The following is a 24,725-nucleotide window of genomic DNA, read 5'->3' as shown; positions in this document are numbered from 1 at the left end:
AAAAGAAAAAAGATGTCCCCGGAGAGACAGAAGGAAATCGAAAGGAAAGATGAAAGTATTTGTGCTACCATTGAGGTGGATAACTCCAAAACCACTAAAGTTCATTCGTTTAGCAAATTCCCATCTGACAACAGACGCACGTATTGATATTCGCCTTCTCATTCGTCAAGAGGCTATTAAATATAATTTATTGCCTTAAGCCACACAGATTCTCATGTTACAGATCCAAACTGGCCAGCATGTCTAAATTCAAATTGTATCGTGTTGATTTTTAAGTTAATATATTGTGTTATATTTATGTTAAAGTTATTGTTAAGTTATTTACTGGTCTTGTTATTTTTTAGAGTTTAGTTTAATTGTGATTTAATGATTAAATTTCAAGAAATTCTTACACTAATAGTTCCAAAAGTAAATATTTTTAAAAATCATATGATACACATCAGTACGACCCTGTTTGGCTTTCACGTGCTTCTGTTGGCAATTGGGAATATGTAAAATGAATGTGGTATAGAAGTGTCGCCGAGGAGTTGGAGGTCTCGCATACCACAGTTAATAAAGTTTTAAAAAAATATGGCTTTATGAATTATGAATTTTATGAAGCTGCAATGAATACATCTCACGAAAATTATAATTTTATAAAAAATTTCCTTTTTGCCGATGAATCGTCATTTTCAGTACGGGATCATCACAATTCTTCCAGAAAACGGTATTGGTCTCAGGAAAATGAACATCGAAGTATTGTACATCGGACCCAACGCCCTCAAAGATTTAATGTGTGGACCGACATTTTAGGTGACCATGTAATTGGTCCATTTTTCATTGAGGGAGTTCTGAATTCAGCTAAATATCTTGCTCTTTTAGAAGATAACATTATTCCAGCCATTCAGAATCTCCCAGATGTACATTTATCGTGAGAATTAAACACAATTTTTCATGATCGCATTATAAGCGGAACGAGCCAAATAAAATAGTCTGCGAAATCTCCCGATTTGGCTCCCATGGATTTCTTTTTCTGGGGATATATTAAGGGTGGGGTGGGGTAGGGTTTATTTTCAACATTTTAAACATATTTGCAAGATTTTTTTGAAAAATTGTTAAATATAAATTTATTTATAACATTAATACATTATAGTACAGCATTTCAATATTAGTATTATCTGAAATTCCGCATAGCCCACAATAAACTTTTTCAAAGATTTTAAACTACATTGCAATTACTTTAAATTATTTACGTAGATTTGCATAGCAGAATTAACTCCCTCGATGCACACCCAATGGGGTCTTAATTGATACTAAAATTTAAAACGTCTGCGGCCTTGATGACAGCAGTGGGCTTGAAAAAGCGCAGTTGCCACACTTACCTTAATGCATATTACCTATGTCCAGCTGAAAGATTTACGTACTGTATAAGTTTTTGCATAAATGTAAGAAATATAGGCAAGTCTTTATCCGATTACCATGCATTGCTTTGTTGTTACAGTACAATTTTATACGATATGTTAAACAATATGCCAGTGGGTCGTCTCACCAAACAAAAGATGATGACCATCAACGAGATTATCCACAGTAAGCTATTTTTATACCCGGAATGCCGGAAAATCTTGCTACCCATAATAACTGACCAAGTAAAAACGTTATTTACGACCAAGGAGGAGGTAAGTAGCGATAGCTGTAAGATTGCTTCTAATGCTTTTTATACCACGTTACTATGTATCAGTGGAGACTCGTTATCTACGAATAAATAGGGTCAAAAAGTTCAACTAAATTATTATTTTGTATAGTCCACGAGTTAATATGCTTAATATTATTTTTATTGAAGCACCGGTCTTGTTTGTAAGGAAAACCTCACCGACTTCTTTCTTCCCATTCGGTATCGATTGAGCTTAATTAAAGACTTCGTAAAATTTGTGATGTATTTGTGCAGTAAATTACCTATTACGATTTTTTCACAAAATGTTTTATTGATGGTTATGTTTTAAAATAAAAATAAACGATCTGTGAAGTAAAACATGCTTGGAAGAATTTTGACAGCTTTATACAATCTCCCATTTTGTCGTATTAAATTGCCAAGGACAACCAAACCACCCACCTACAAAGAAGAATTACGTTAGCATGGGCGCATGTGGAGATATTTTCAAGAGCATGCCGAATTATTTGAAAAAGAAGATATTCGATCAATGTGTACTCTACCAGTCATGACTTACGGCGCCGAAACACTTTCCTTAACTAGGCCACAGCAATCAGAGTAAAAGAAGAATGGAACGGTCGTTCCAAGCGCTCAAGTATTTTGAATATTTGACAGAACAAAGATATTGGCCGGTAGCTTTTGTAGTCGTTAGGATCTTTGCCAGGTTTAAGCAAGGCAATGACTTTGAATTATTTCCAGACTTTGGGTATCTGCATGGTTTTAACACGCTGCTCATCTGGAGGAGCCATTGTAGTGTTTTTGGTCCAATCTTCTTAATTTGCTCTGTTAGCAGATTGTCAATGCCCGGAGCCGTATTATTTTTGATTATTTGAAATATTCGCTCAGCTGACTGCGTTCTTCGTCTCCCGTTTTAAGTTTTCTTTGCCTCTTTTTTCCAGGTGCTCTGCCATTTTCAAGGAGTTGTGAGGTTGGTTTGCTGTGACATTTGGAAAATGTTTACTCTTTCACTGGCTAAGATTCTTCAGTAGTTTCCAAGCAGATCTACTGTTCTGTGCCACGTTCATATTTTCCATGAGATTGCGTCATTTGGATCGTCGTTCGGCTGAGATACCGGTTGTACTGGTTGAGTAATGCAACAGAATCTGAAGTTAGTCCTTGATCAATCTGAGTCCGGAAGCCTCGCGGAATGTTACTTCTAGAAACAGTTTTCACAATGTTAATAAATTAGTCATAGTTTTCTATTGTTGGGCGAATTTTAGTAATATCGTTATCGAGATACGAGGCAAATTTTTCCCAATTTACTTTTTTAAAATTAAATCTCCTTTCAAATGGCGGTTCTTGTGGTGTTATTATAACACTCATACTACAAAAATGAGTGGTTTATATTGAGTGTGAGGAATTACATCCCCGATTTTCTTTTTACACTAAGCTGCTATTTGGCTGGATGAAAACTTTTTCCGGATTGTATCCTTACTTCCACCTAACACAATTAAAAAAGAAAGGGCGTTTGGCGTACGGTAGGTTGTAATTCACGATGATCTGCCCATAGCCCCAACCGTCTACCGCTGTCATCTATCTCTCCTTATCCCCATCCAGTAATTTGACATCTAAAATCGCCAAAAGTGAAGTTGGTATTATGGTAGTTAAAATTGTCAAATTCTGAGTGAAAATTAAATCTTCCCCAAGGGACGTGTATACAGAGGTCACTGAGAAGTTTGGTAGGCAGATAGTAATAATTTCTGTGTTGGCGAGTTCATTGATAGCAGATGATGTTATGTTCAATCCAGGTCGGGCAAAGATAACACTTCCATATTTATTATGTGGTCTTTCAGCAATCAGCTTCATAACGAATGTTCTAGGTTTGGAGTATTTTTTTCTTAATATCATTATAAGTGCCCTTGTTTGTTTTCCGTTCCGATGTTGTGCGCCATATTGATATTAGATGTTTTAATTCGACCTGTTATCCTTCTCATCAATAATTTTATTATATTTGAACTATCTTCTTATACAGAGTGGCCCAAAAGTCTGGAAACGACCAATTATCTCGTAAATTGCTGGAGTCTGGAGAAGTAAAAGATGGATACCGATCAGGTAGACCGAAAAGAGTTATGAACGACAACAAATCTTTAGATATAATGCAAAGTTTTGTTGAAGATCCACATACATCCTCACGCAGGGTTGCACAAGTACATGATGTAGGTCGTTCTTCAGTCTTACGTGTATTACGTAAGAATAAATTTAAACCATACAAAATTAATTAAAGTTTACTGAGGTTATGATGGATAAAATTGAAAATGATAAAAATATCTTTAACAGATTATGTTTTTCCGATGAAGCAACCTTTACACTATGTGGAAGTGTAAATCGACACAATTTAAGGTACTGGGGTGACGTAAATCCACATTGGATGCGTGAAAACCATACTCGAAGACCACAAAAATTAAATTTATGGTCAGGTATAGTAGTAGGTACTCAGTTAATTGAGCCATTTTTTATCACAGGAAATTTATCGTCAGATAGTTACGAAACGTTACTTGGAAATGAAATTGTACCTACACTGAGAAACTTGTTTGTGGTGTGGCCAATTTTAATCATATATGGTTTCGGCAATATGGAGTTCCAGCTCATTTTGGTGTAAATGTTCTGCGTTATTTAGATGAGATATTTCCTGGACGATGGATTGGTAGACGAGGTAGAATTGAATAGCCTCCACGTTCACCTGATTTAAATCCTAAAGATTATTTTTATTGGGGATACTTGAAAAATTCAGTTTACAAAACTAAACCATCAAGTCTTGCAGAGCTAAGGCAACAAATTATCGATGAATCTCGAATAATTTCTAGACAATCATGGAGAAATGTGGTAGACGCATTCTACCATCAATTAGGGTACTGTCAACTCACAAATGGAGCACATTTTTGAACACTTGATAAAGTAACCATGTTAAAAAATGTTGTAATCTACCAATTGTCACGTTTTAATGTAGTTGAAAATAGTATTAAAAAATTTGTTGAGACAATTATGCGTTGCCAGACTTCCGTTTTATGTATTTAGACCTTCCAGAATACAAAAAATCCTAAGTGTTACATATGGTTGAACTCGTATTGACTGAATATACAGGGTGATCAATTTGAAAAACCAAAGTTACTAATAATATAAGAGAAACGGCAAATCTGGCAACATTGCAAATATCAAATATGGAATCTCAGTATCCCAAAATAGGTGTACCTCAAATTTTGTACAATTATGACTAGCAATTTACGAGATAATTGGCCGTTTCCAGACTTTTGGCCCACTCTGTATATGGCCCCCTATTATATGCGAAAACAATGCAAATAAAAGCTGATTTGGTATAAATCAAAAAGTTAAGAATACGCTGTTAGTTCCCACGCATACTAAAAACGTTTTCTTTAACAGATCCTTTATTTTTCTTTATAAACTTGTTTCTCTCTAGAATTATCTATTGAGAAAGTTTAATTACAATTAACAAACAAATAAACCAAATTTTTCTTTTCTCATCTGTACGCCAGTTCAAGCGTCGGGTGAAAAAAAATTACAAAAAGTTTAAATTTATTGCAACGAATATTCTATATTCTGCTGTTGTTTAGAAATAAGACGGTGTTGATTAGAAACGAGACGGGCACGAAGATTGAAAAATTCGAAACGAGTTTCCACTGTTATAAACCTAAAAAAGAAACAAAATATATCACGCTAATTTGTACAAATATCGTCACGTCGTTTTGCACAATATACAACTGAACATTTTTTCCTGTACATACATTTTACATAGTAATAATCATCGGATGTACATACATATATCATGGATGTCTTGCATATTTGAATATTTTCTGTTTTCAAGCAACTAGAGTTGTTGATAGTATCTTCGTAGCTGTTAGGTATTTTTTAAGTTTTTTCAAGATTATTGTCGATATTGCGTTATGGATTATACTCTAATCTAAATGTTTAAATATTTAATTTTCTGAGTTAACTTTTATTCAAACATTTTTATAAGTTGTAAGTGATATATTTAAGAAAAAACAAATTAGTAAATTTTTGGAAAGTATAGAAATGTTATACAGATGTTCCATTATACGATCACCTTTGTAATTGATACTTTTTACATTGTTGTACTCATTTCTTGAGTATTCTCCCGTGGTATTTAAGATTGGTCCAAGATGCAGCTTAATAGAGCTAATATACGTACTATACGTAAAAATTCTAGCGATATTACTATTATTTTTTTATTAGTAAGTAATTATATATTTTGGGGTTGTTGCTATCTATTTTATTTTCTTTAAAGCTTAATCCTTTCATAAACAAGACTGTCGAATAGTTTTTGTCATTGCAGGATGATCAGAGCAGGTACTTGTTAAAGACTCAAGGCAGTATCCTGACCAACGATATATATTTGTATATAGAAGTATGCATTTAAAGTTGATCGAATTGGTCAAGACAATCATAATTATCATAAATACATAAAAATATTTTAAATAATCCTAAAATACAGTAAAATTATAAATAAAATAATCTTTAGTCTAACATCGCATGCTATGTTTGGTCAGAAATCATTTCTTGATAATGGACATGTCCAATTCGTTTGTTTACCTGAGTCCTATTTCCTTATCTTATGTATTAGACTCCTTTTTTTTATCGATCTACGAGAGATACAATAACAGAATTTAAAGTACTGATATGCCGTTCGTGGAAGCCTTGTTTTCCCTACTGATGATAAAGTATGCATTGGAAATTATAATATCTAATAAATTAAAAAAACTTTTTCATAATATCAAAACCACTGCTGGTATAGGTCTCCCTCAGCTCTTTCCATCTGTTTGTTTTGTGCGGGTTGCAGCCAGTTAATGTTAACACGCTTCAGGTCGTCAGTCCATCTGGTTGGTGGGCGGTCTCTTGTCGCCCACCAACCACTACATCGTGGGCGTAGTGCTTCTTGTCTTGATCTCCACTTGACAATATATGTCTTTTCCATCGGTTATCATATAATTTAACGACGTGTTCTGTCCAGTTCTATTTTAGTGACATGCTTATTTCGATAGCGCCTGCTGTTTTTGTTCTACTTCTGTATTTGGGATTCAGTCTCTCAGAGAGACATCCAGCATATGGTACTCCATAGCCCTCCGAGTCACTCGAATCTTATTTACTATATTTTTTGTGAGTGTTAATGATTCGTTAATGTTACCGTTCAGGTAACACACACTGATCAAAGAGTTTCCGATTGAGGCATATGGGTAGATTCGATTTAAATACTTCATTTAATTTAACAAAACGCTGCCCAGTCTGCTCAATATTATTTCCATTAACAGCAATATTACGATTTAACACCAGATTAGTCATTATTTAGTCCCACCTCCAAGGAAGCGTGATATAATTTTTCCAACATTATTAATGCATCATCCACTGACTCCATGTATGTTGATATCATACTCGTTCAGATCTGCCTTCTTACAAGTCTGTTCTAAAACTGTAGTGAATAGCTTTGGAGAACTCCTTGTCATTCCTCACTGTATACAGTATTTATTTGTTTCTTGTTCCGATAGTCTTGGCCTTTTTGTTGATATGTTGGATTATGTTGGTGTAGCGATGGTCTATTCGACATTTTGTCAATGCTATTAACATTTTTATCTGGCTTATGGTATTGAATGCTTTCTCTTTGTCCACGAATATCAGTGCCAATGGTTTGTTGTATTTTGCAAACTTCTCTGTCAGATTTTTTATCACTAGTAAATTGTCGTTAAATCTGTGGTTCTCTAAAGGAAGTATAAAACGGAGAAGCACTTCTTTAGCAAAATTAGAATATTGTTGCCAAGTCATTACTCATTATTGTTATGGACTAATTTTAAACTAAATTAACAAAGGACGTTGGGGAAAAATATGAAATCAAAAACAATTTAAAAACCAAACAATTTCAGTCTCGAACCGAACTGTCTTTTATTTCGATCTTTTCTTTAACTCAAATACAAATTGCATCTTGCTTACTGAACCCTTTTCGGTCCTTGCTGAGCTCTATTATGGTTTTCTTCTAGATCTTCAGAAGTATGACTTGTAACGTGGTCAATTCCATAGTTTTCTGATGACTGAGGCTTCTTTGCTTGTTTCTGATCCATTCTCTTTCCATGAGAAGCAATGCAATGTCACTCCCGGTACAGTCTCACATGTTGAGAGAAGGTTAAGGAAAACCTGGGTATCGCCTGTCTTAGATTCCACTCGGTCGTTTTATCTAACAAAATTAGCGGCTATGACCGACAACCTCCTTCGTCCTTAGTACGCAGGTACTAAGATGGCGCTTTTCAGTTTATCTAGCTACTCAGTAATTCTAATATACTCCGTAATAAAGTTGTTAGCTAACTCGTTCCCGCTTTTCCTAACGCTGTTGTTTTTTTTTGGGATGTGGTAAATTCTATAGAGATTTTGATTTTTTTCTTTCTTAGCAATGCCATAGTTTAGGTGTTGCATTATTTTCATTGTTTAAAGTTATTTGTTTTCTGAATATAATTTTTGTATTGCGGTAATCTTAATTTTTAAATGTAATTAGTGTATTTACTTATTGGAATCTGGCGATATGATTCAATAATAATGTGGTATTTTTAGTGTAGGTCTTCTTGTTTCTTTATCTCTTAATATTCTCAGGAAATATCTTTTGTATTAGAATTTATTAAAACTAATTACGAAAAATTTATAAATTTCTTTTGGTACACAATGTAAAAAATACAAATACAAACAAACCAAGTCGTCTAAACAGCAATATATACATAAAGATGCAATAACAAGTTTTAGTTGAATTAATCTAAGTTATTTTAAATCATTACTCAGTTCAAATAATATTTTTAATCAAATCAAATATTATGTTGAAAACAGAAAATGACACGATTGCAATCTACTGCACCAGAGACACCTTGGCCACCGAATGTATCAACAAAAAAAGAAATTAGGTACTTTTTCTTGTAATTCTATTTGCATCCACTTTTCTGAAATCCTTTTTACTGACAAAACTACCACACGCTAATTTGGGATTTCACAAAAGTTAATTTTCTATAGTTGGAATGTGCTAAAGTTTTATTGCATGTTTTCTTTCAGTTTTGTGCTTAGAGTTAAAACGGTAAGCACGCTGGGATGGATACCGAAGTGGATTTGAACATAAAAATATGTGTGGTATAGCTAGTTAGGGCTTCTTTAAGAACAAGGTACTCTTGCTATTACTCCTGTGTCGGGTTTAAACGTTCGACGTTTTCCTATTTCAATTATCTATATGTACCTATCCTCGTAGAAATTTTTGTCTAAGCCTGTTCGTCCCATCTTTATTTACATCTTTTCTTCAGCCTTTTTTACTTTTTTTTTCTTCAATTAAAATGTTGGGGTATTCTACTTATTATTATACTTATATTATTCTATATCCGTATTATCTTAATTAACTCTTTGTATTCCACCAAGATTATTATATTCGATAATGCTGTTAATTATACTTTTATACATTTAATTTTTATCGTCTTCTTTACACTCTATTATTTACTATAGATTTGTGTCCATCTTATAGTATTTTCTTGCCTTTCTACAGTAATTGTTCCTTCTATATACTTAATTTTTTTACATTGATCCATTTTACTATCGTTTATTGCATATATTTTCCTGCTAAGTTTTAGCAGGAAATAAGGGGACGTTTGGATGGAAGAATGTTCAGAAATTAACAATAAGATAGCTTCATTTATTTCAACTTTAACACAGTTGTTCTTCAGCCAAATCGGACGACAGGGTAATACCATGGGGCATCTTATGACAGAAGGAACAGTGGATGTCTGTAAACCAGGGAAGGGAGATTACCAAAACGTTGACCTGACAAGCTATAGCATCCTTAATGGCTGTTGTGCAAATTTATCTTGTACAGTAAAGATGGAGTCTTAACAATTTTAAAACTTCGTCAATGAATGGGATCCTGGATTGGATTAGTAGAATTAGAAAGATCAATCAAAATAAATTAGTATTATTTGGATTAAGATTATGTATTATACAAATATCGGATATAACTTGAAATGTAAAGTGTCATAGTCCTTGAGGCCACGCTTTTGCTTTGTAAGCACTTTATGTGATTGCAAGAATACACTTTTAAATTCAGTTGGAAAATCAGAATAAAAGTAGACTTCCTCAAATAAAGATGTAACTTATTCTCCCTTAACGAGTTGAAATTGAAAAGAACCCACAGATGTTCCCGAAATAAAAAAAATATTCCAGCATTATTACATGACGATCTTGATTAGCTGTGACTATTACCTCACGTAGGAGAGATATTGTAACGAAATAGGCCACCTCCGATGCGTGGTACGTGTCACAATTCTTAGAAGGATGAATCTCGAATATACAATCGATGGCGTTCTCAATAGGACCTGTCCTCGAAGCGCTTCCAGATAGAAGAACAGAATATCATTGTTCAATGAGATTGGAAACCACAGAAAACCTATTTCCTAATGCCTTTTGAGTTAATGAGTTATGTGGTACTCATCGAGAGTATTTTCGATGGCAAGGCGTTTTGAGAACTTTTGTGTTCCGGTCCCAAATCGTCCCCAAAACGTATTTCTTGCTAAGTGGTCAGGATCCTGTTCCTCTGTCTTCGTTTAAGCAACGAGTACACGGTACTCAATGATGGGTCTCATGAGTTTTTTAAGTGTAAGGAGGATTTCTTTGTTTGTGATTTCGAATTTACCGCTAAGCGCTCCCAGGACTGTAGCTGGTTTTTTACACTGTCTATGTGTTCGTAATCTCACTGTCCTAGTTAAGAGTCCTTTTTAAATGGACTGTCAAGTCCATTCTTTAGGAGATAAAATGCGCGGTGTAGGTGATTTTTCTAGTTGGTGATTATTATACTGGTGCCAGAGGGAAGAAGGTCTGTAGGGCGGCCTAGAAAAAGGTGGAAAGATGCAGTCAAAGAAGATCTAGAGAAAATGGGAGTGCGACAATGGGAATTACTGGCACAGGACCGACAAACATGGAAGGCAATAGTAAACGCGGCAAAGACTCACGAAGGGTTGTAGCGCCATTGATGATGATGATTATTATACTATATGTGCTGCCACAGAATAGTGTCACTAGACACTTAAAACGGGAATCCATCTAAATGGAAATTGTATGCTCAATTTTCGTACCATATGCCATATAGTAGATCTGGAAGTCTTCTATTGTGTATATAATTATGGTTTTCAAATTATGTCTTAATGACATTTTATTCGTGATCTGGACATTTACGCTTTCATTTTAGATTCATACATACATTTTTACTTTTTCTACACTTTATATGTGTGTGGGGATGAGTAATAACGTCTTCCTGGAACTCTCGAAATATTTCGTATTCTGATTTCTTTGAACATATTTTTACTAAAAACTAATGAAGCAGAGGATAAGTTTAGCAGATGAGCAACAGGGTTTTCGTACTGGAAGGTCGTGTAAACATGCATTATTCGTCATAAAGCAAATTACTGAGAAATCACTAGAGTATAATAGACCAGCATTTTTGTGTCTGATTGACTTAAAAAAAGCATTTGACAGATTAAGACTCAAAGATGTAATCCATCTTCTGTATAATAGAGAATTTCTCCTAAATATTATAAAAACTATTGAAAACATCTACCAAAACAACAAAACGGAAGTCTCCTAGGTGAGGGGACTCATTGATAATGATCTTAAGCATGGACGAAATCATCAAAAGCGTTAACAAAGGAAGACAATAAAGAATGGGAAACAAAGAAGTAAAAATACTGTTACGCAGACGACGCAATATTGATAGCCCAAGATGAAGATAGTCTGCAAAGACTGGTCCACAGATTTAACATTATAGCAAAAGAATTTAATAGGACAATCTCATCTGAGAAAACTGAAACAATAGTAATCAAGAACCAACCAGATTTAAAATAGAAATTGATGGCATCAGCATTGAAAAAGTAATGGAAATAAAATATCTTGGAATTACACTGTCCAGCTATGAAGACCTGGAAAAAGAAGTGAGATATCAAGTACAAAAAGCAAATAGACTGGCAGGATCCTTAATAACATTATATGGCGAAACAGACACATTATCACTGAGATGAAGTCAAGGATTTATAAAGCCAGTGTAAGACCAACAATGACATATGCCTCAGAAACAAGACCCGACACAGCCACAACACAAAGGCTACTGGAAACGGCAGAGATGAGAGTACTGAGAAGAATTGCAGGAAATTCGCTGAGAGATCGAAAGGGAAGTGAAGACATTAGAAGAAAATGTAATGTACAGTGTATAAACGAATGAAGACTAAATAGAAAAAAGAATGGAATAACCATATAAGCAGAATGGGGGAGACCTGTGTCGTCAAAATAGGAAGAGATAATTCACCAATCGGCAGAAGAAGTATGGGACGACCACGCAAAAGTTGGAGTGACAACCTTCCATAGAGGTATTAATCTGCCAATGAACAAGCAGAATTGCTTATAAAGAGGAAGAAGAAGATATTTTTGCTAGTAGATATTTACAATATAAATAGTGTTAAGACGTTGATAAGACTGTTGAGATGCTACGTATTTCTATTCCAGTATATGGAATAGAGGCCTGAATTCTCAAACAAAATAACATAAAAAATATTGAAGTTTTTGATGTGAAATGTTACCATCAGTTACTAAAGAAAGCATGGGCCGATGCAGTGAGAATATGGAGTTGGTTAGTCTGATAGAAAAGGAATTTGAACTTAATCGACTATAAAAATATTCTATAGGATATTGGTGGTACCTTTTGCGAGTATAAAAATATTTATCACTTCAAAATACGAAGATAGAATCGTGATCATAGAAGAATATCGAGGGGGCGAAATTTGAGAAAATTGATTACTGTCTGTTAGTACACTTTCATTTGTCTGGAACATTTCAGATAGCAATAGAAACAGAGGCGGATTATAAAATTTAACTGTTTTTTTGGAATAGTTCATTTTTAATTTACCTAACTTGAATTTTCGTTTGACCAATTCTTGAAGTTGCTTTTTTTGTATACCAAGGATATCTTGGGAGATTTTATTGCTTAATGTCGAAGTTTATATTTATCAATTTTGTTTGTTTTCAGTTACTGTCTCACTCCTTTTGTGTACCCTTATTTGTTAAATATCTGTAATGGTAAACATCCCTCTTTGGAGCACTTTAAGTAGAATTAACTACACTACACATTGCATGAGTAGATAGTGTGCGAGATTTAGTAATATTTTTAAGGTTTTTTTCTAAATTATTGAACTGTTTAAAATAATTGTGTTTTGATAATACTTTATTAATTACACAAATAAAATAGTACCAATATTAAAATATTCAATATTTGATATTTATTAATAGTTTTTAGTAATCTCAAATTAATTAGAGACATTTATTTACTGTTTAATAATATATTTGTTAGGTACAAATCCGTATCAATGTAATTATTTTAATATTAAACAATTTCAAAAATATTTTTTGATAATAATTGGACAGAAATTTAATGAATGAATCATACTGATGAACTCAGAATTTGTTGACTGTCAGGAAAGGTAATAAACTGTTCCTAATGTCAGTTATATCCATTTAGCGCATACACATGTACATGGAAAACTTCACTACTCGGTTATGACAAAATTTTTGGTAGCAGAAAAATCTTGTAGGAAATCAGAAGCACAAATAACGTGAGCTTACCTTACATCTACTATGCACTTTAATAGGACAGTTTCAGTTTGGATTTATAGTCTCCAAGGTCAGAATGGAAATTATATACTAATGAGGAAGGACCAATAGAGCGAATTTTCCTTCTAACTAACCGAGGAACATACTTTATTTCACTATGACCAAAAAATACGTATCAAAAACAAATATCTTAACAAGACACGTTATTCATTAAAATAATTATATTACGTTAAATCAATATTTACATTGTAATATTAAAATCAAACGCACGGTTTAATTATATTCACTTTTATTTATTTGAACTATCTTACTTGAATATACAGACTGCAGAAACTACGCTACAACTTTTCAGTCTTTAAATATTCTTCATGGCTGTTTGCAAATGTAATGGATAACTTTAAAAAAATGTCTTTACTGTTAAACTTTTTTGCCACTAGACATTAGTAGATAGTAAGCCACTTCAGCTTACTTTGACCTTCAACTCCGCATCAATTAATTCTTGATCGGGGCGCCGATGTCACGTTTTATGTCAAATGTTATGTATTATGTTAAAGATCACATATTATGTTAAATTTTATGTCAAATGTCACGTTTTATGTTAAATTTTACGTTTTATGTCACATATCACGTATAATGTCACGTTTTATGTCAAGTTTCACATATTATGTCACGCGACGTAACATTTGATATAAAACGTGACATAATATGTGGTATTTGACATAAAATGTGATATTTGACATAAAACGTGACATACCACGTGACATTTAACATAAAACGTAACTTAATACGTGATATTTGTCATAATACGTGACATTTGACATAACACGTGACATCTTCACCGTCATCATTTCAAAATTTCAGCCAATATTATTAGGACTCAATGTTTCACTCATTTTTTAAAAGTCAAATTAATTAAAACTCGTTTCAAAAGAACTAGGACGACATATTTACATCTTACTATGAAGTGTTTAAGAGTAAGTAAATATATCATTAAAAAGGGTTTCGGCTTCACTTTAAAGTGCAGTATGAGTCATACTTTGAATTTCGAAACTATTTAATTTTTAATACAGATTTCTCTAATTTTTTTGAGTACTATATTATATGTATCCACATTACTACGACATCTACACAACTTATTATAAATAAGTAAATTATTTGATTTACCACTTTTTTCATTTTTCTATTGGTGTGGATATTTTTTCTTGTAGCAGTATTTTCTTGAAATATTAAGGTTTCAATTGTTGACAAAAAACATTAATTTTGAATACTAATGATAAACATGTAGTTCCTAGTATTTATCTTTAAATGGAACTGATAAAAATGGTACTAAAATAATCTGAACAGTCAACCATAATAACTACATTGTTGTTGAAGTTTATAGCCCGTGTTTCGAAATTGTTTGTTCTTGACATTTCGTCTGCAATTCGCCCGTCAACCACTTATGATTTTCCTCGAGTAACAGCGATCTACTTAACCATTTTGTACCTCCTGGATTCTGTTAGTTGGTCCGAACCGGTATTGAAATTTTCGGTGTCGGTAAGAAGAGTTTTGTATTTGGCGGCGTTGAGTGTCCCATATCCCGTTTAGATGTAGATTATCGTACATATATCTAAGGACGTCTAAAACCATCCATTGGCCAATCAGAAACTTCGTCAGAAATTCTACACATTTTTTCGAGAAAATAAAAGTTTTCACACCAGAAACCAATGATACTTTGGTTACTTTTCACATAGTTTCATTGTTTATTATGAGGCCAGTTGGTGAGACATTACAATGCATTACTCAGCAGTTCCCAGGTTTTTGTCACTATCTTATCACAACATATTTCCAGTGATGTGGCACATTTTACGGACATATTGATGGGGTGGTAATGGGAAGTTGGTTGAGGCCGGTTATTACAAAAATTTTCATACAAAAAATCGAACAACGAGGCTTAGAATTCACACATAAAAAGCCATTATGTTGGTTCCGTTATGTTGACACTTTTTTTATCTGGAGCAATGGAGAGTTTCAACATATAAATTTCTTCTATTTGAAAAATTCCCTAAGCCATAAGGTCCAGCTCAACATGGAAATAGAGAACAGCATATTGCATTTTAGATGGTTTAGGAGAACGAAAAACGATCGGAAAACTAGGGCAATAAGTATACCGAAAACCAATGCATATGGACCTTTATTTGAACAATAATTCAAATCATCATCGTAAGCAAAAGAAAAGTTTCAGACTGACCAATGGATAGTTTTAGCAACGTCGTTAGATATTTTGCAACATCGTATATATAACAATTTACATATTAGCAGGATATGACGAAATACAAAACATCACTCTAATCGCACCGAAAATTTTAATACCGATTTGGACTAAACGACAAGCCCGGGAGGCACACGAAGTTTATGCATGACACAGATACTCAAGGGAAACCATAAGTGGGTAATGGAATCGATACAATGTTACGTTACGTCATAATTGCAGACAAAAGGTCAGGAACAAATAATTCCGGAACACGGCAGATAAATCGCGATAATAATGTACCTTTACAAAACACCAGCCGCGAAAGATTACAATCCTTGATAAAAAAATTGTTGTAGAACGCTCTTTGAAGATAATTTTCTCATAAAGAAATAAATGTGTGTACTATATTTCGGATATAAACTTGTCTTACTGTCATATTTTAAAATATATATCACCTGATTTATAGATACAGTAATCAGAAATATGTCCAGAAAAGATCTAAGGTGCTTATGTTACTAGACGGAATCAAAATAAAATATAAGAAAACAGCAATGAATCAAAACAAACCAAGAAAACTCTGATTATACACTTCTAATGAAATATAAAAATTGGACGAAAAATTCAAGTTTAAACATATAAAATTATTACTATATAAAGACTTACTCCTCACTGAATGGACAATAACGAAATAAGATCAATTAATGAAGGTTGGAGAACGCAGTGAATGTAATAATACTGGGTTAACATAAATTTAACAAAAATAAATCTAGAGCACCTAAAGAAGTAGATTTCATTGAAACAACATGATAAAGAGCTTCAGAAAGCTAGGAATGGAAGAAATTGAAGTATATTTGGTTGGTGTATACAAACTTACATGTGGTGACTGCCCAAAAACTTACATCGGTCAAACTGGTAGAATATTTAACAACGTATAGCAGAACACAAAAGGACTTTTAATAATAGAAAAACAGATTGTACATATGCACTTCACCTTCTAGATCATATTCATTCTTTTAATAACCAATTTCAAATTCTCCATATTCAAAATAAATACCAACTTGAGGCAACTTGGGACAAACAGCTCTACCCTCCTCAAATTATGCAGTTAAAGACTATAAAGTGTAGACACACTTGTAAAAATACATAACTTGAGAAACGCACTCTACCGAAACAGCTGTAGTGATAATTAATAATAATAAATTTTGTGGAAGTGTTGAAAACAAAAGTTATTGTTATATTTTATCTTTAAACCTAAATATTTTACTCCTCCCATTGTTATAACACATGAATCGTTTTTTGTCAACAAGAAAACTGTCTAATTTAGTATGACAAAACTATTTGTGCTAACCTCTATTATTATCTGTTAGTTGTTTTTTGCGTACTGTTTGTTAGTTTAGTGGTGCAATGGGTATATTATAGGGTGTAACGAGACAAGACGGAAGGAGGCAAAACAGATCGGTGGCCAAGGTGGCTCAGCTGCTTGGTACAACGGAACATTGCGTCAACCAACATGTCGGATATCCAGAAGAGGTGAACTTTATTTAGAAAATAGTTACAAATTTTCAATTTCTGTATCATGACTAATCTTTTTGTGACAATTTTGCTTTACCATCTTAAAAATCAGTTTAACCTTACATATCAATGATGGGTATATTTGTATTTAGCATTATAAAACTGCAAACACTAGGAAGGTAAGCGACAGAACTAGGATAGTTCTCTGTTCTATTTTGTGATAGCCTGCATGTACCACAGATTGATCATAAATTAAATCATAACTTATAGGGATGAAAATATGTCGATAAAATAAAATGTGTGAAAATATGCGATCTTGGAAGAACCTTGGAAACATCCATAGTAGGAAGTTTAACGCGATTGAAATGACCAACAAGGTCAATTTAATGTGGGTGCCAGGACATTTCGGTGTAGAAAGGAATGAACGAGCTGATGTCTTTAAAGACACAGCTTGTCCACTCTGCTTCTGTGACCCGATTTAAACATGAAAGTGGCTTCATTCATGAACCGAGTAGTCTAAGAGGGTTTCTATAGAAGAGGTTCTAGGCCTATACAGCAGATTATTCCCCACCTCTCGGTAACTTCCAAAAGTATCAGATCGTAACTCTCTCTATTTAACCATAGGTGTTTCCTAACGATCAGTATACTCACTGACCATAGATGGCATCTACGTATACAGGGATTGTTGGACGATTTGTTTCATCTACGTATACAGGGATTGGTGGACGTTCCAAATTGTTACTTAAGTGATGGAGAGGACAAAACGTTTTTCCATGTTCTCTGTCAGTGCCTAGCTCTGATTTCGGAAGTGTTTTAAGAGATTATATTCTAAGGGATAGCAGAGTCGGCTTAGATCTTAGTGTAGGCCACCTCTCCCATAAACCATCAACCATAAAATATAACGATAACCCTAGACCTGGTGAATTCTACAATTTTATTAACTTAAAAGCTTTTATCAACTTACTGTTACAGTTAGAGATGTATTTTATGCCATATATATGCAATTTTCTGGTTTAGTCGCTTTAGAAATTGCTATATACTGGTAAATACAGTCTGTAATACAAAACAACGCACATTTTGTAATTTTAAAGTAAATTTATTGGTATTAAATTTAATGCTTTTCAATTTACCTTTGAAAAGGTAACTATGACAACGTAAAATGAAATAACAACCCATAGCACATGAACTGGGTATTAGACAAATATATTACGTTGTTTCCATATATCACAGTTAATACTGGACAACATGATAATAAAAGTAAAAGAATGCACACATAGTGATAATAAAGGTAATAGATCAAAAGTTTTGGAGGTATATCATCTGGAAATAAAAATAATCATGGATGAAAACACAAACCACCAAATCCAAAAAAGTTTTTTTACTGGCAACAATTTTAAAACCAACGCAATGTTCTATAATATAAATTTATTTTTTATTTGTAACACGTTTTTTAGTTAATAATTAATTCATTGTTAAAATTATGCTAAATACATATATACTTTATATTTTTTCTATACAACATGATTATTTTGTCACTTTTTTTAATTTCAATATCTTTTATGCGTTATATATAGTTAACTATAGTTTGCTAAACAGATGTTACAATAGTATCATTCACTGATTTAAAAATGTTATATAAATAAAAATCTAGATTTTTATGTTTTCCTATTTTTCATAATTTTAAAAAAATGTACTACAAGTAGTAAATATAAGTTAAATACAAATATTATATTTATCCGTATATAACAAAATAAGCACTCATTTTCCAATCAGTCCATGGAAAATTAACAAAATTCATTTTTTAGTAATTTCTGTACATAATATTTTCGTATTTCTTTCGTTAATTTTTCATGGAAGCTTTCTGTTTACATATTTTCATGTTCTATGTGTATATGTGTACCATATTATCCCTTTTAATATTTTTTCAATTTTTAATATCTAGGTCGAGTGGTGTATAAAAAATATGAGCGATATTATGGAGTTGTTGTTTCGGAAAGATGTAGGTCCGACGTTTAATGACATGTCTGAGATTATTCAATCATCTTTGAGGACTGTCGTACAGAGTCATATAAAAATGGAAAAAGATAATCCACACGCGGTAAGTATTAGTGCAAATTAAGTATTGCAGGGTTCTTCTTCTTGTAGTGCCTATTCTTTTCGGATGTTGGCGACCATCATTTCAATCTGTATTTTGCTGTTCCTTCTTAGAGAGAAGTTCCTACATTTTGTTTTTTTAACGTTCAGTGAAAGTCCATATCTCTGATTCACTTCTGTGATTCTATTCATTAACTCGGAGGTTGGATAATAGGTTGTTCGGACCTATTATCATCAAAGAGTTCTTGTATATATTTGGTCCATATGCATGTTTCTTAATTTTTATCTGTGATGATGTTCCCCTGTTGATCTCGCAGTTTGCTAGCTGTGTTGGATTTTTGAAGACCAGCTGCTTATTTTACCTTTTTATACATATTAAATGAATCGTGTTTTTATTCCAACTCTATCTCTTCACACTGTGTTTTTAACCAATTTTCTTTGGCCTTTCGTATTTCGGTTCTTATTTGTCTCTGAATATTTTTATACATTCTTTTGTTATTCTTAGATTTTCTTCTTACTTCCATGAGTTGCAGTATATTATCATTCATCCAACTTTTCTCTTCTCTTTATTTTATATTACAGTCTTAGTGAGCTAATATAGAGGCCTAGAGGCAGCATTCGTACTCTGAGCGCGTGACGAGTATCGCAACAGAGAGAGAAAGAGAAAATAAAACTAAATGCCATCTCTCTCGCACCTCGCTCTGATTGATCTGTCTCAAACCCCTCTTCTTTCTTTCCTGTACAAAAGTCGACTGTCAGTACACGTCTTGCGCCGTATTCCGTAGATTATTATTTTTTTAACTTTCTTCTGTATGGTCACCAACCAACAAAATGACAAATCTTGAACATCTGATAACTGGAATGCTATCATTATTATTATGCTGTCCATTATCAACCGAAATTTGTTCCATCAAATATTCCTGTTTATTGTTAGAAATTTTGAGAACATACAGCAAACGATTGTGCGACGAAGCTTTACACTATAATTCGCGTTTGCTGTATCTTCTTATCATATTTCTCATTTTAATTTTAATGTTTGTGTATTTTAGAGCAATTTAGTCGCTGTGATGATCGACATCTTTAGACAAATGACCAGTGACCACTACAACAATTACATAAACAGTTTCTCCACCAGCTTCGATATTCTTGACTTCCTAATGGAAATCCTGGTGGTCTTCAAAGAACTAGTCAGTAATTCCGTCTTTCCTAAGGATTGGTGCGATATGATCATGTTGCAGAATAGTATAATTCTCAAGTCGTTACGCTTTTTTTCTCATACTATTAGAGATTGTTTTTTCCAAAAATTTGAACACGACGCCTGGAACAATTTTTTCCATTGTGCCATAGCCTTCATGACCCAAGAAGCTCTACAGTTGGATAACTTCTCCCTGAATAAAAGGATTCGCATATTGGATCTTTTCAAGGACATGAGAGTAGAAATGGGTTTTGAAATCAAGTCCATGTGGTTTAACTTAGGTAAGATTTAAATAATATGTAGTATATATATGTTTTCCGATGCGTAGTTGCAACATATCTTGCAGATATCCCAGGTAATGAAAAAGTCTGCAGTATTCCCTGTCATCGTCTATCGCACAGCTGAGGTCAATCTGTTTTTCATATAGTGGCTGTTTCATTGTTACTATTGTAGTAGCTATTGTTACTACGGTTACGTTACACACTGTTACTATTCTAGTTTCCAGATTGATCTACGTATAATGCCTAATGATAACCGATAAACAGAAAAAGTAGTCCAATCTAGAAATCCAAACAGTTGCGATTTTTCAGACAGTTGTTACGAAGAAGGACATTTCTACATCTTATAGCGATATCTAATAAAACTTCGGTATATCACTACATATGGCAATTCAAAAGAGCAAATAGGCAAGGTAGAGGAAAAATGCGAAATAGTTTATCTAACAGTTTTGGCCGCTTTGGGTCAGAGAGTTATGTTTTTCAGTGGATTTTTATTTCGACAGAAGAACCATTAGTACAGCTTGTTAATGATATCTTTTGAAATAGCGTATTCTAGCCGTAACCTTACAACAAGTGTTCTTTCTGCATTACAATGTCCTAACGCATACAGCTGCAAAAAACGAAAGGAAAAAAAGCGAAAATGCATTAGACTCTTATTTTACACCTTCCAACAAACCAGATCTTGCTTATATGACGTACAATGCGCTACATGGTTTGTCGATGTTGATCAAGCAAAGCAGTTCGGGTGCAAATAGTTAAAGACAAGCCCAAAAATATATTCAGAAGGAAGTAATTATTTTTTTTATTTATAAACCTTGAATTTTGTTGAAAAAGCTGTAGAATTATAACAATTATCTTCGTTTCTTCTAGGTCAAAATAAAGTTCAATTTGTACCATCCCTAGTAGGACTCATTTTAGAAATGACCCTCATACCTGAACCGGAACTTCGTCAAGCCACTATCCAGATATTCTTCGACATGATGCAATGCGAGTTCTACTCCTCGAGATACGCCGTCGAAAGCTACGGAGACACCAAGCGAGATTCCTCCCATATAAAGGCAAACTTTTCAGACTTCGAGAACGAAATGATCGTCAAACTGGACGCACTATTCGAAGGAGGTAAGGGAGACCACGAGTATAAGAAGATGTTTCACGATATCATGGTTGATCTGTGTTCAAAACATACCACTATGAACGAGGAGGGGGTTAAATTTGTTAAGATCGTTTCGAGGCTGATGGAGAGTTTGCTAGAATATAGGAATATTATTACTGATGAAAATAAGGAAAATACTATGAGTTGTACAGTTAATCTATTGGTAAGTAGAGACCTATTCACTATGAACTACCATTGTTAAAGTTTTCAAAAGTTCCATTTATTATATTACAGCTATAGGCTTTCATTTACTGGTAATAGAGTTTAAAACAGCTTACATATTTTAATACAGAATCTTCTTCAGCGAAACAGTAAGAGGTTATTCAGTGACCACTCTTCATCAGATTCTTCGTAGATTATTATTTGTGTGAACTACTCAGTATACTATTATAGATGGCGGTTAGCAATCACAATTCTTTTTTAAAGTTTTAAAGTAGTTGTTCTAGTTAGTGTTGCCCAAATGCAAGAACAAGACGAGACTTAGACAGTCTTGGTCTTGGTCTTGCGGCAATGCACCTGGTCTTGGTCTTGGTCTTGGTATTGCACTTCCGGTCTTGGTCTTGGTCTTGGTCTTACAGCAAGAGTCTTGCAAGTCTTGCAGTTACCTATTAGCCTATTGCTATTTATTAAACGTTACTTTAGATCTTAGAAAAACGTAACAGAGTAAGTACATTTTAAGCTTGAATTAACATAGCCATAATAAAGCCATAATAAAGGTCGAAGAAGAACGTCATGGCTTAGAAATCTGAGAGATTGGTTTAACAGATCCTCTGCATCTCTTTTCCGAGCTGCCGTCAACAAAATTACTATAGCCAATTTGATAGCCAACGCTAGACAGTCGAGCTCGGCACATGAAGAAGAAGAAGAATAATAAAGAAGAAACCAAATTAATAAATGTCTAAACAACTGACATCGGATGGGGTTTGAAGCCACGATCTAAGCGATCTGTGCCTATGCTCTAATTAACTCATCTATCTACCATGCCCCACGGAAGTCAATCTGTTTCTTAATAAACGTTTGCATTTACTACGCTTACATGTGCTAAAACGTGGTAAAAACCAGTAGGGCACCTAGAATTTATCTCTGGGGGGGTTTTGGTTCGTCACCAAAAAGAGTTTTTTATGAGGTTACCTCCATTTTGAGTCCTTAAAATGTGTAAGTAACAGTGGCGGAATAGGGTCCTGGGGGGGGGGTTTAACCCCCAAAACCCCCCCTCGGTGCGCCACTGGTTAAAACACAAAAAAAAAACAAATTAATGACATCAGCATGCCTGTACTTTAAAGAATATTATCAGCCTAGAAAGGGATTAATGGACATGATGGGCAAAAAATCCACATATATGTATCAAGGGCACAGATTTTTTAGGTGATCAGATAACAAACTATAATCCACTTAGTAAAGCAAAATAAATGTTTTAACCAATCTTATTTCTACTTTTATATAAAAAACTAACTTATAGTTAAATAAAAAATAAAGAATAAAGAAAAAATCAAGAATAGGTAAAAAAGCAATGATAATCAAAAGAAGTTGATTTAAATTAAGGAGATACATACTTAATAAATACATTAATTTACCAAACTAAAATAGTAGGTAGATAATACATGTAATTGGTAATAAGGTAATAAGTATATTTTTTACATCTCCACTTTTTCTAGCGGTTATTAAAAAGCTTGTAATATCTCCACTGAATTTTGGTTTTTCAGGAAGAAATATTTGTAATTCCTTTTTGTGAAAAGATATTAGATGCTTCTTTAAACCTGACGTGTTTCTGGTGTTCATTTTCATTTCAACCTTCCTATGTAGGCACAATTTACACAAAGCAATTTGGGATGCATAAATTATTTCGAAAATCTCATCAAATTTGCTTTTAGGGCTTTTAGATCTATAACTCCAACGCTCATTACTCCGACTATTTGAATCTTTGTCCCTCATGTCAAATTGTAAACTTGTCACTCCGGGAACAATAAGGATTAGATGAAAAACAATTATTACATTAGACTCAAAGGAAAGCTCAATTGGGAATGAAGTTAAGTGATGTCGAAAAAGTAACTACTATACTACTATAATTTATATTCGTTACTATCCAATACCCTAAGTATCTAAATCTAATAACAAACCGAGAATTATATATCGTTACTTCGGTATTTTTTTTACATGGTAGACGACATTATCTGTTATTAATTTGTCTCGTTACTTTTGACTCTTTCAGCAAATTTTATTTAACCGAATGATCTCATCGCCCACTCAGCAGAAACAATTTATAGCCTTAGGCCGATAAAATTTGTTTATTTAGATTACTCCTGACTAGCTAGGGTGACATATTTTAAAAAATATCGAAACGATATTACTGTCGGCGTCGCAATGCAAGAAGATTATTTTTATGATTAGAGAGCGGCTATTCTCAAAATATGTACAATTAATTTCAGAGCGAAGAAGTCTGCTGGAAAATGTACAACATATTTTATTTTTACATTGTAATTACGACCTCTGAGCACGTGTCAAATGTGTTTTTTTAATGAATATTTTAATTCGGTATGTATGTTTATGGTATTCTTTGTAATTCGCATAAGTCCAGTTTTTCAAATTTTATTACATATTTTTTTGCATCTCATAGAGTCTTTAAGCATATACCCGAACTACTATACTCGCTAAAACCACACTCAGTCCTAACTGCAAGACGCAAGAGTCTCGCAGGCTTAGTCTTGTTCTTGCTTAAATCTTGCATGGTCAGTCTTGGTCTTGGTCTTGCTAAAATTAGGCGGTCTTGGTCTTGGTCTTGGTCTTGCAAAAACGCAAGAACAAGACCAAGACTGCAAGACCAAGACCGATTTTGGGCAACACTAGTTCTAGTACAGATCACGTTACCTTGTGATTATTAATTTTCTTGTTTCATCTCTGATAGACAAAAAGTTCTTCGGTCAGCAAGTTTGGAAACTGGGAAA

The 24,725-nt window shown here is 33.5% G+C and overlaps 1 protein-coding gene across 6 annotated transcripts in view; it reads left to right on the top strand.

The window, feature by feature from the left end:
• mbc (dedicator of cytokinesis protein myoblast city) overlaps positions 1-24,725 on the top strand; it is a 105,725-nt gene that overhangs the window by 44,768 nt on the left and 36,232 nt on the right. For 5 of the 6 annotated variants that reach the window (XR_011950619.1, XR_011950618.1, XM_072529308.1 and 2 more), the window contains exons 11-15: positions 1,481-1,655; positions 16,971-17,081; positions 19,006-19,161; positions 20,207-20,633; positions 21,501-21,946. Coding sequence is in view for 4 of the 6 variants with exons in the window: in XM_072529308.1 (XP_072385409.1) it covers positions 1,481-1,655; positions 16,971-17,081; positions 19,006-19,161; positions 20,207-20,633; positions 21,501-21,946 (1,315 nt within the window). In the remaining 2 variants the exon portion in view is untranslated. The remainder of the gene's footprint in view (positions 1-1,480; positions 1,656-16,970; positions 17,082-19,005; positions 19,162-20,206; positions 20,634-21,500; positions 21,947-24,725) is intronic. The other variant, XM_072529310.1, reaches the window with a different exon arrangement.

The sequence above is a fragment of the Diabrotica undecimpunctata genome, chromosome 4 (genome assembly GCF_040954645.1).
Source record: "Diabrotica undecimpunctata isolate CICGRU chromosome 4, icDiaUnde3, whole genome shotgun sequence".
NCBI lineage: Eukaryota > Metazoa > Arthropoda > Insecta > Coleoptera > Chrysomelidae > Diabrotica > Diabrotica undecimpunctata.
This window is presented reverse-complemented; position numbering and strand designations above follow the sequence as displayed.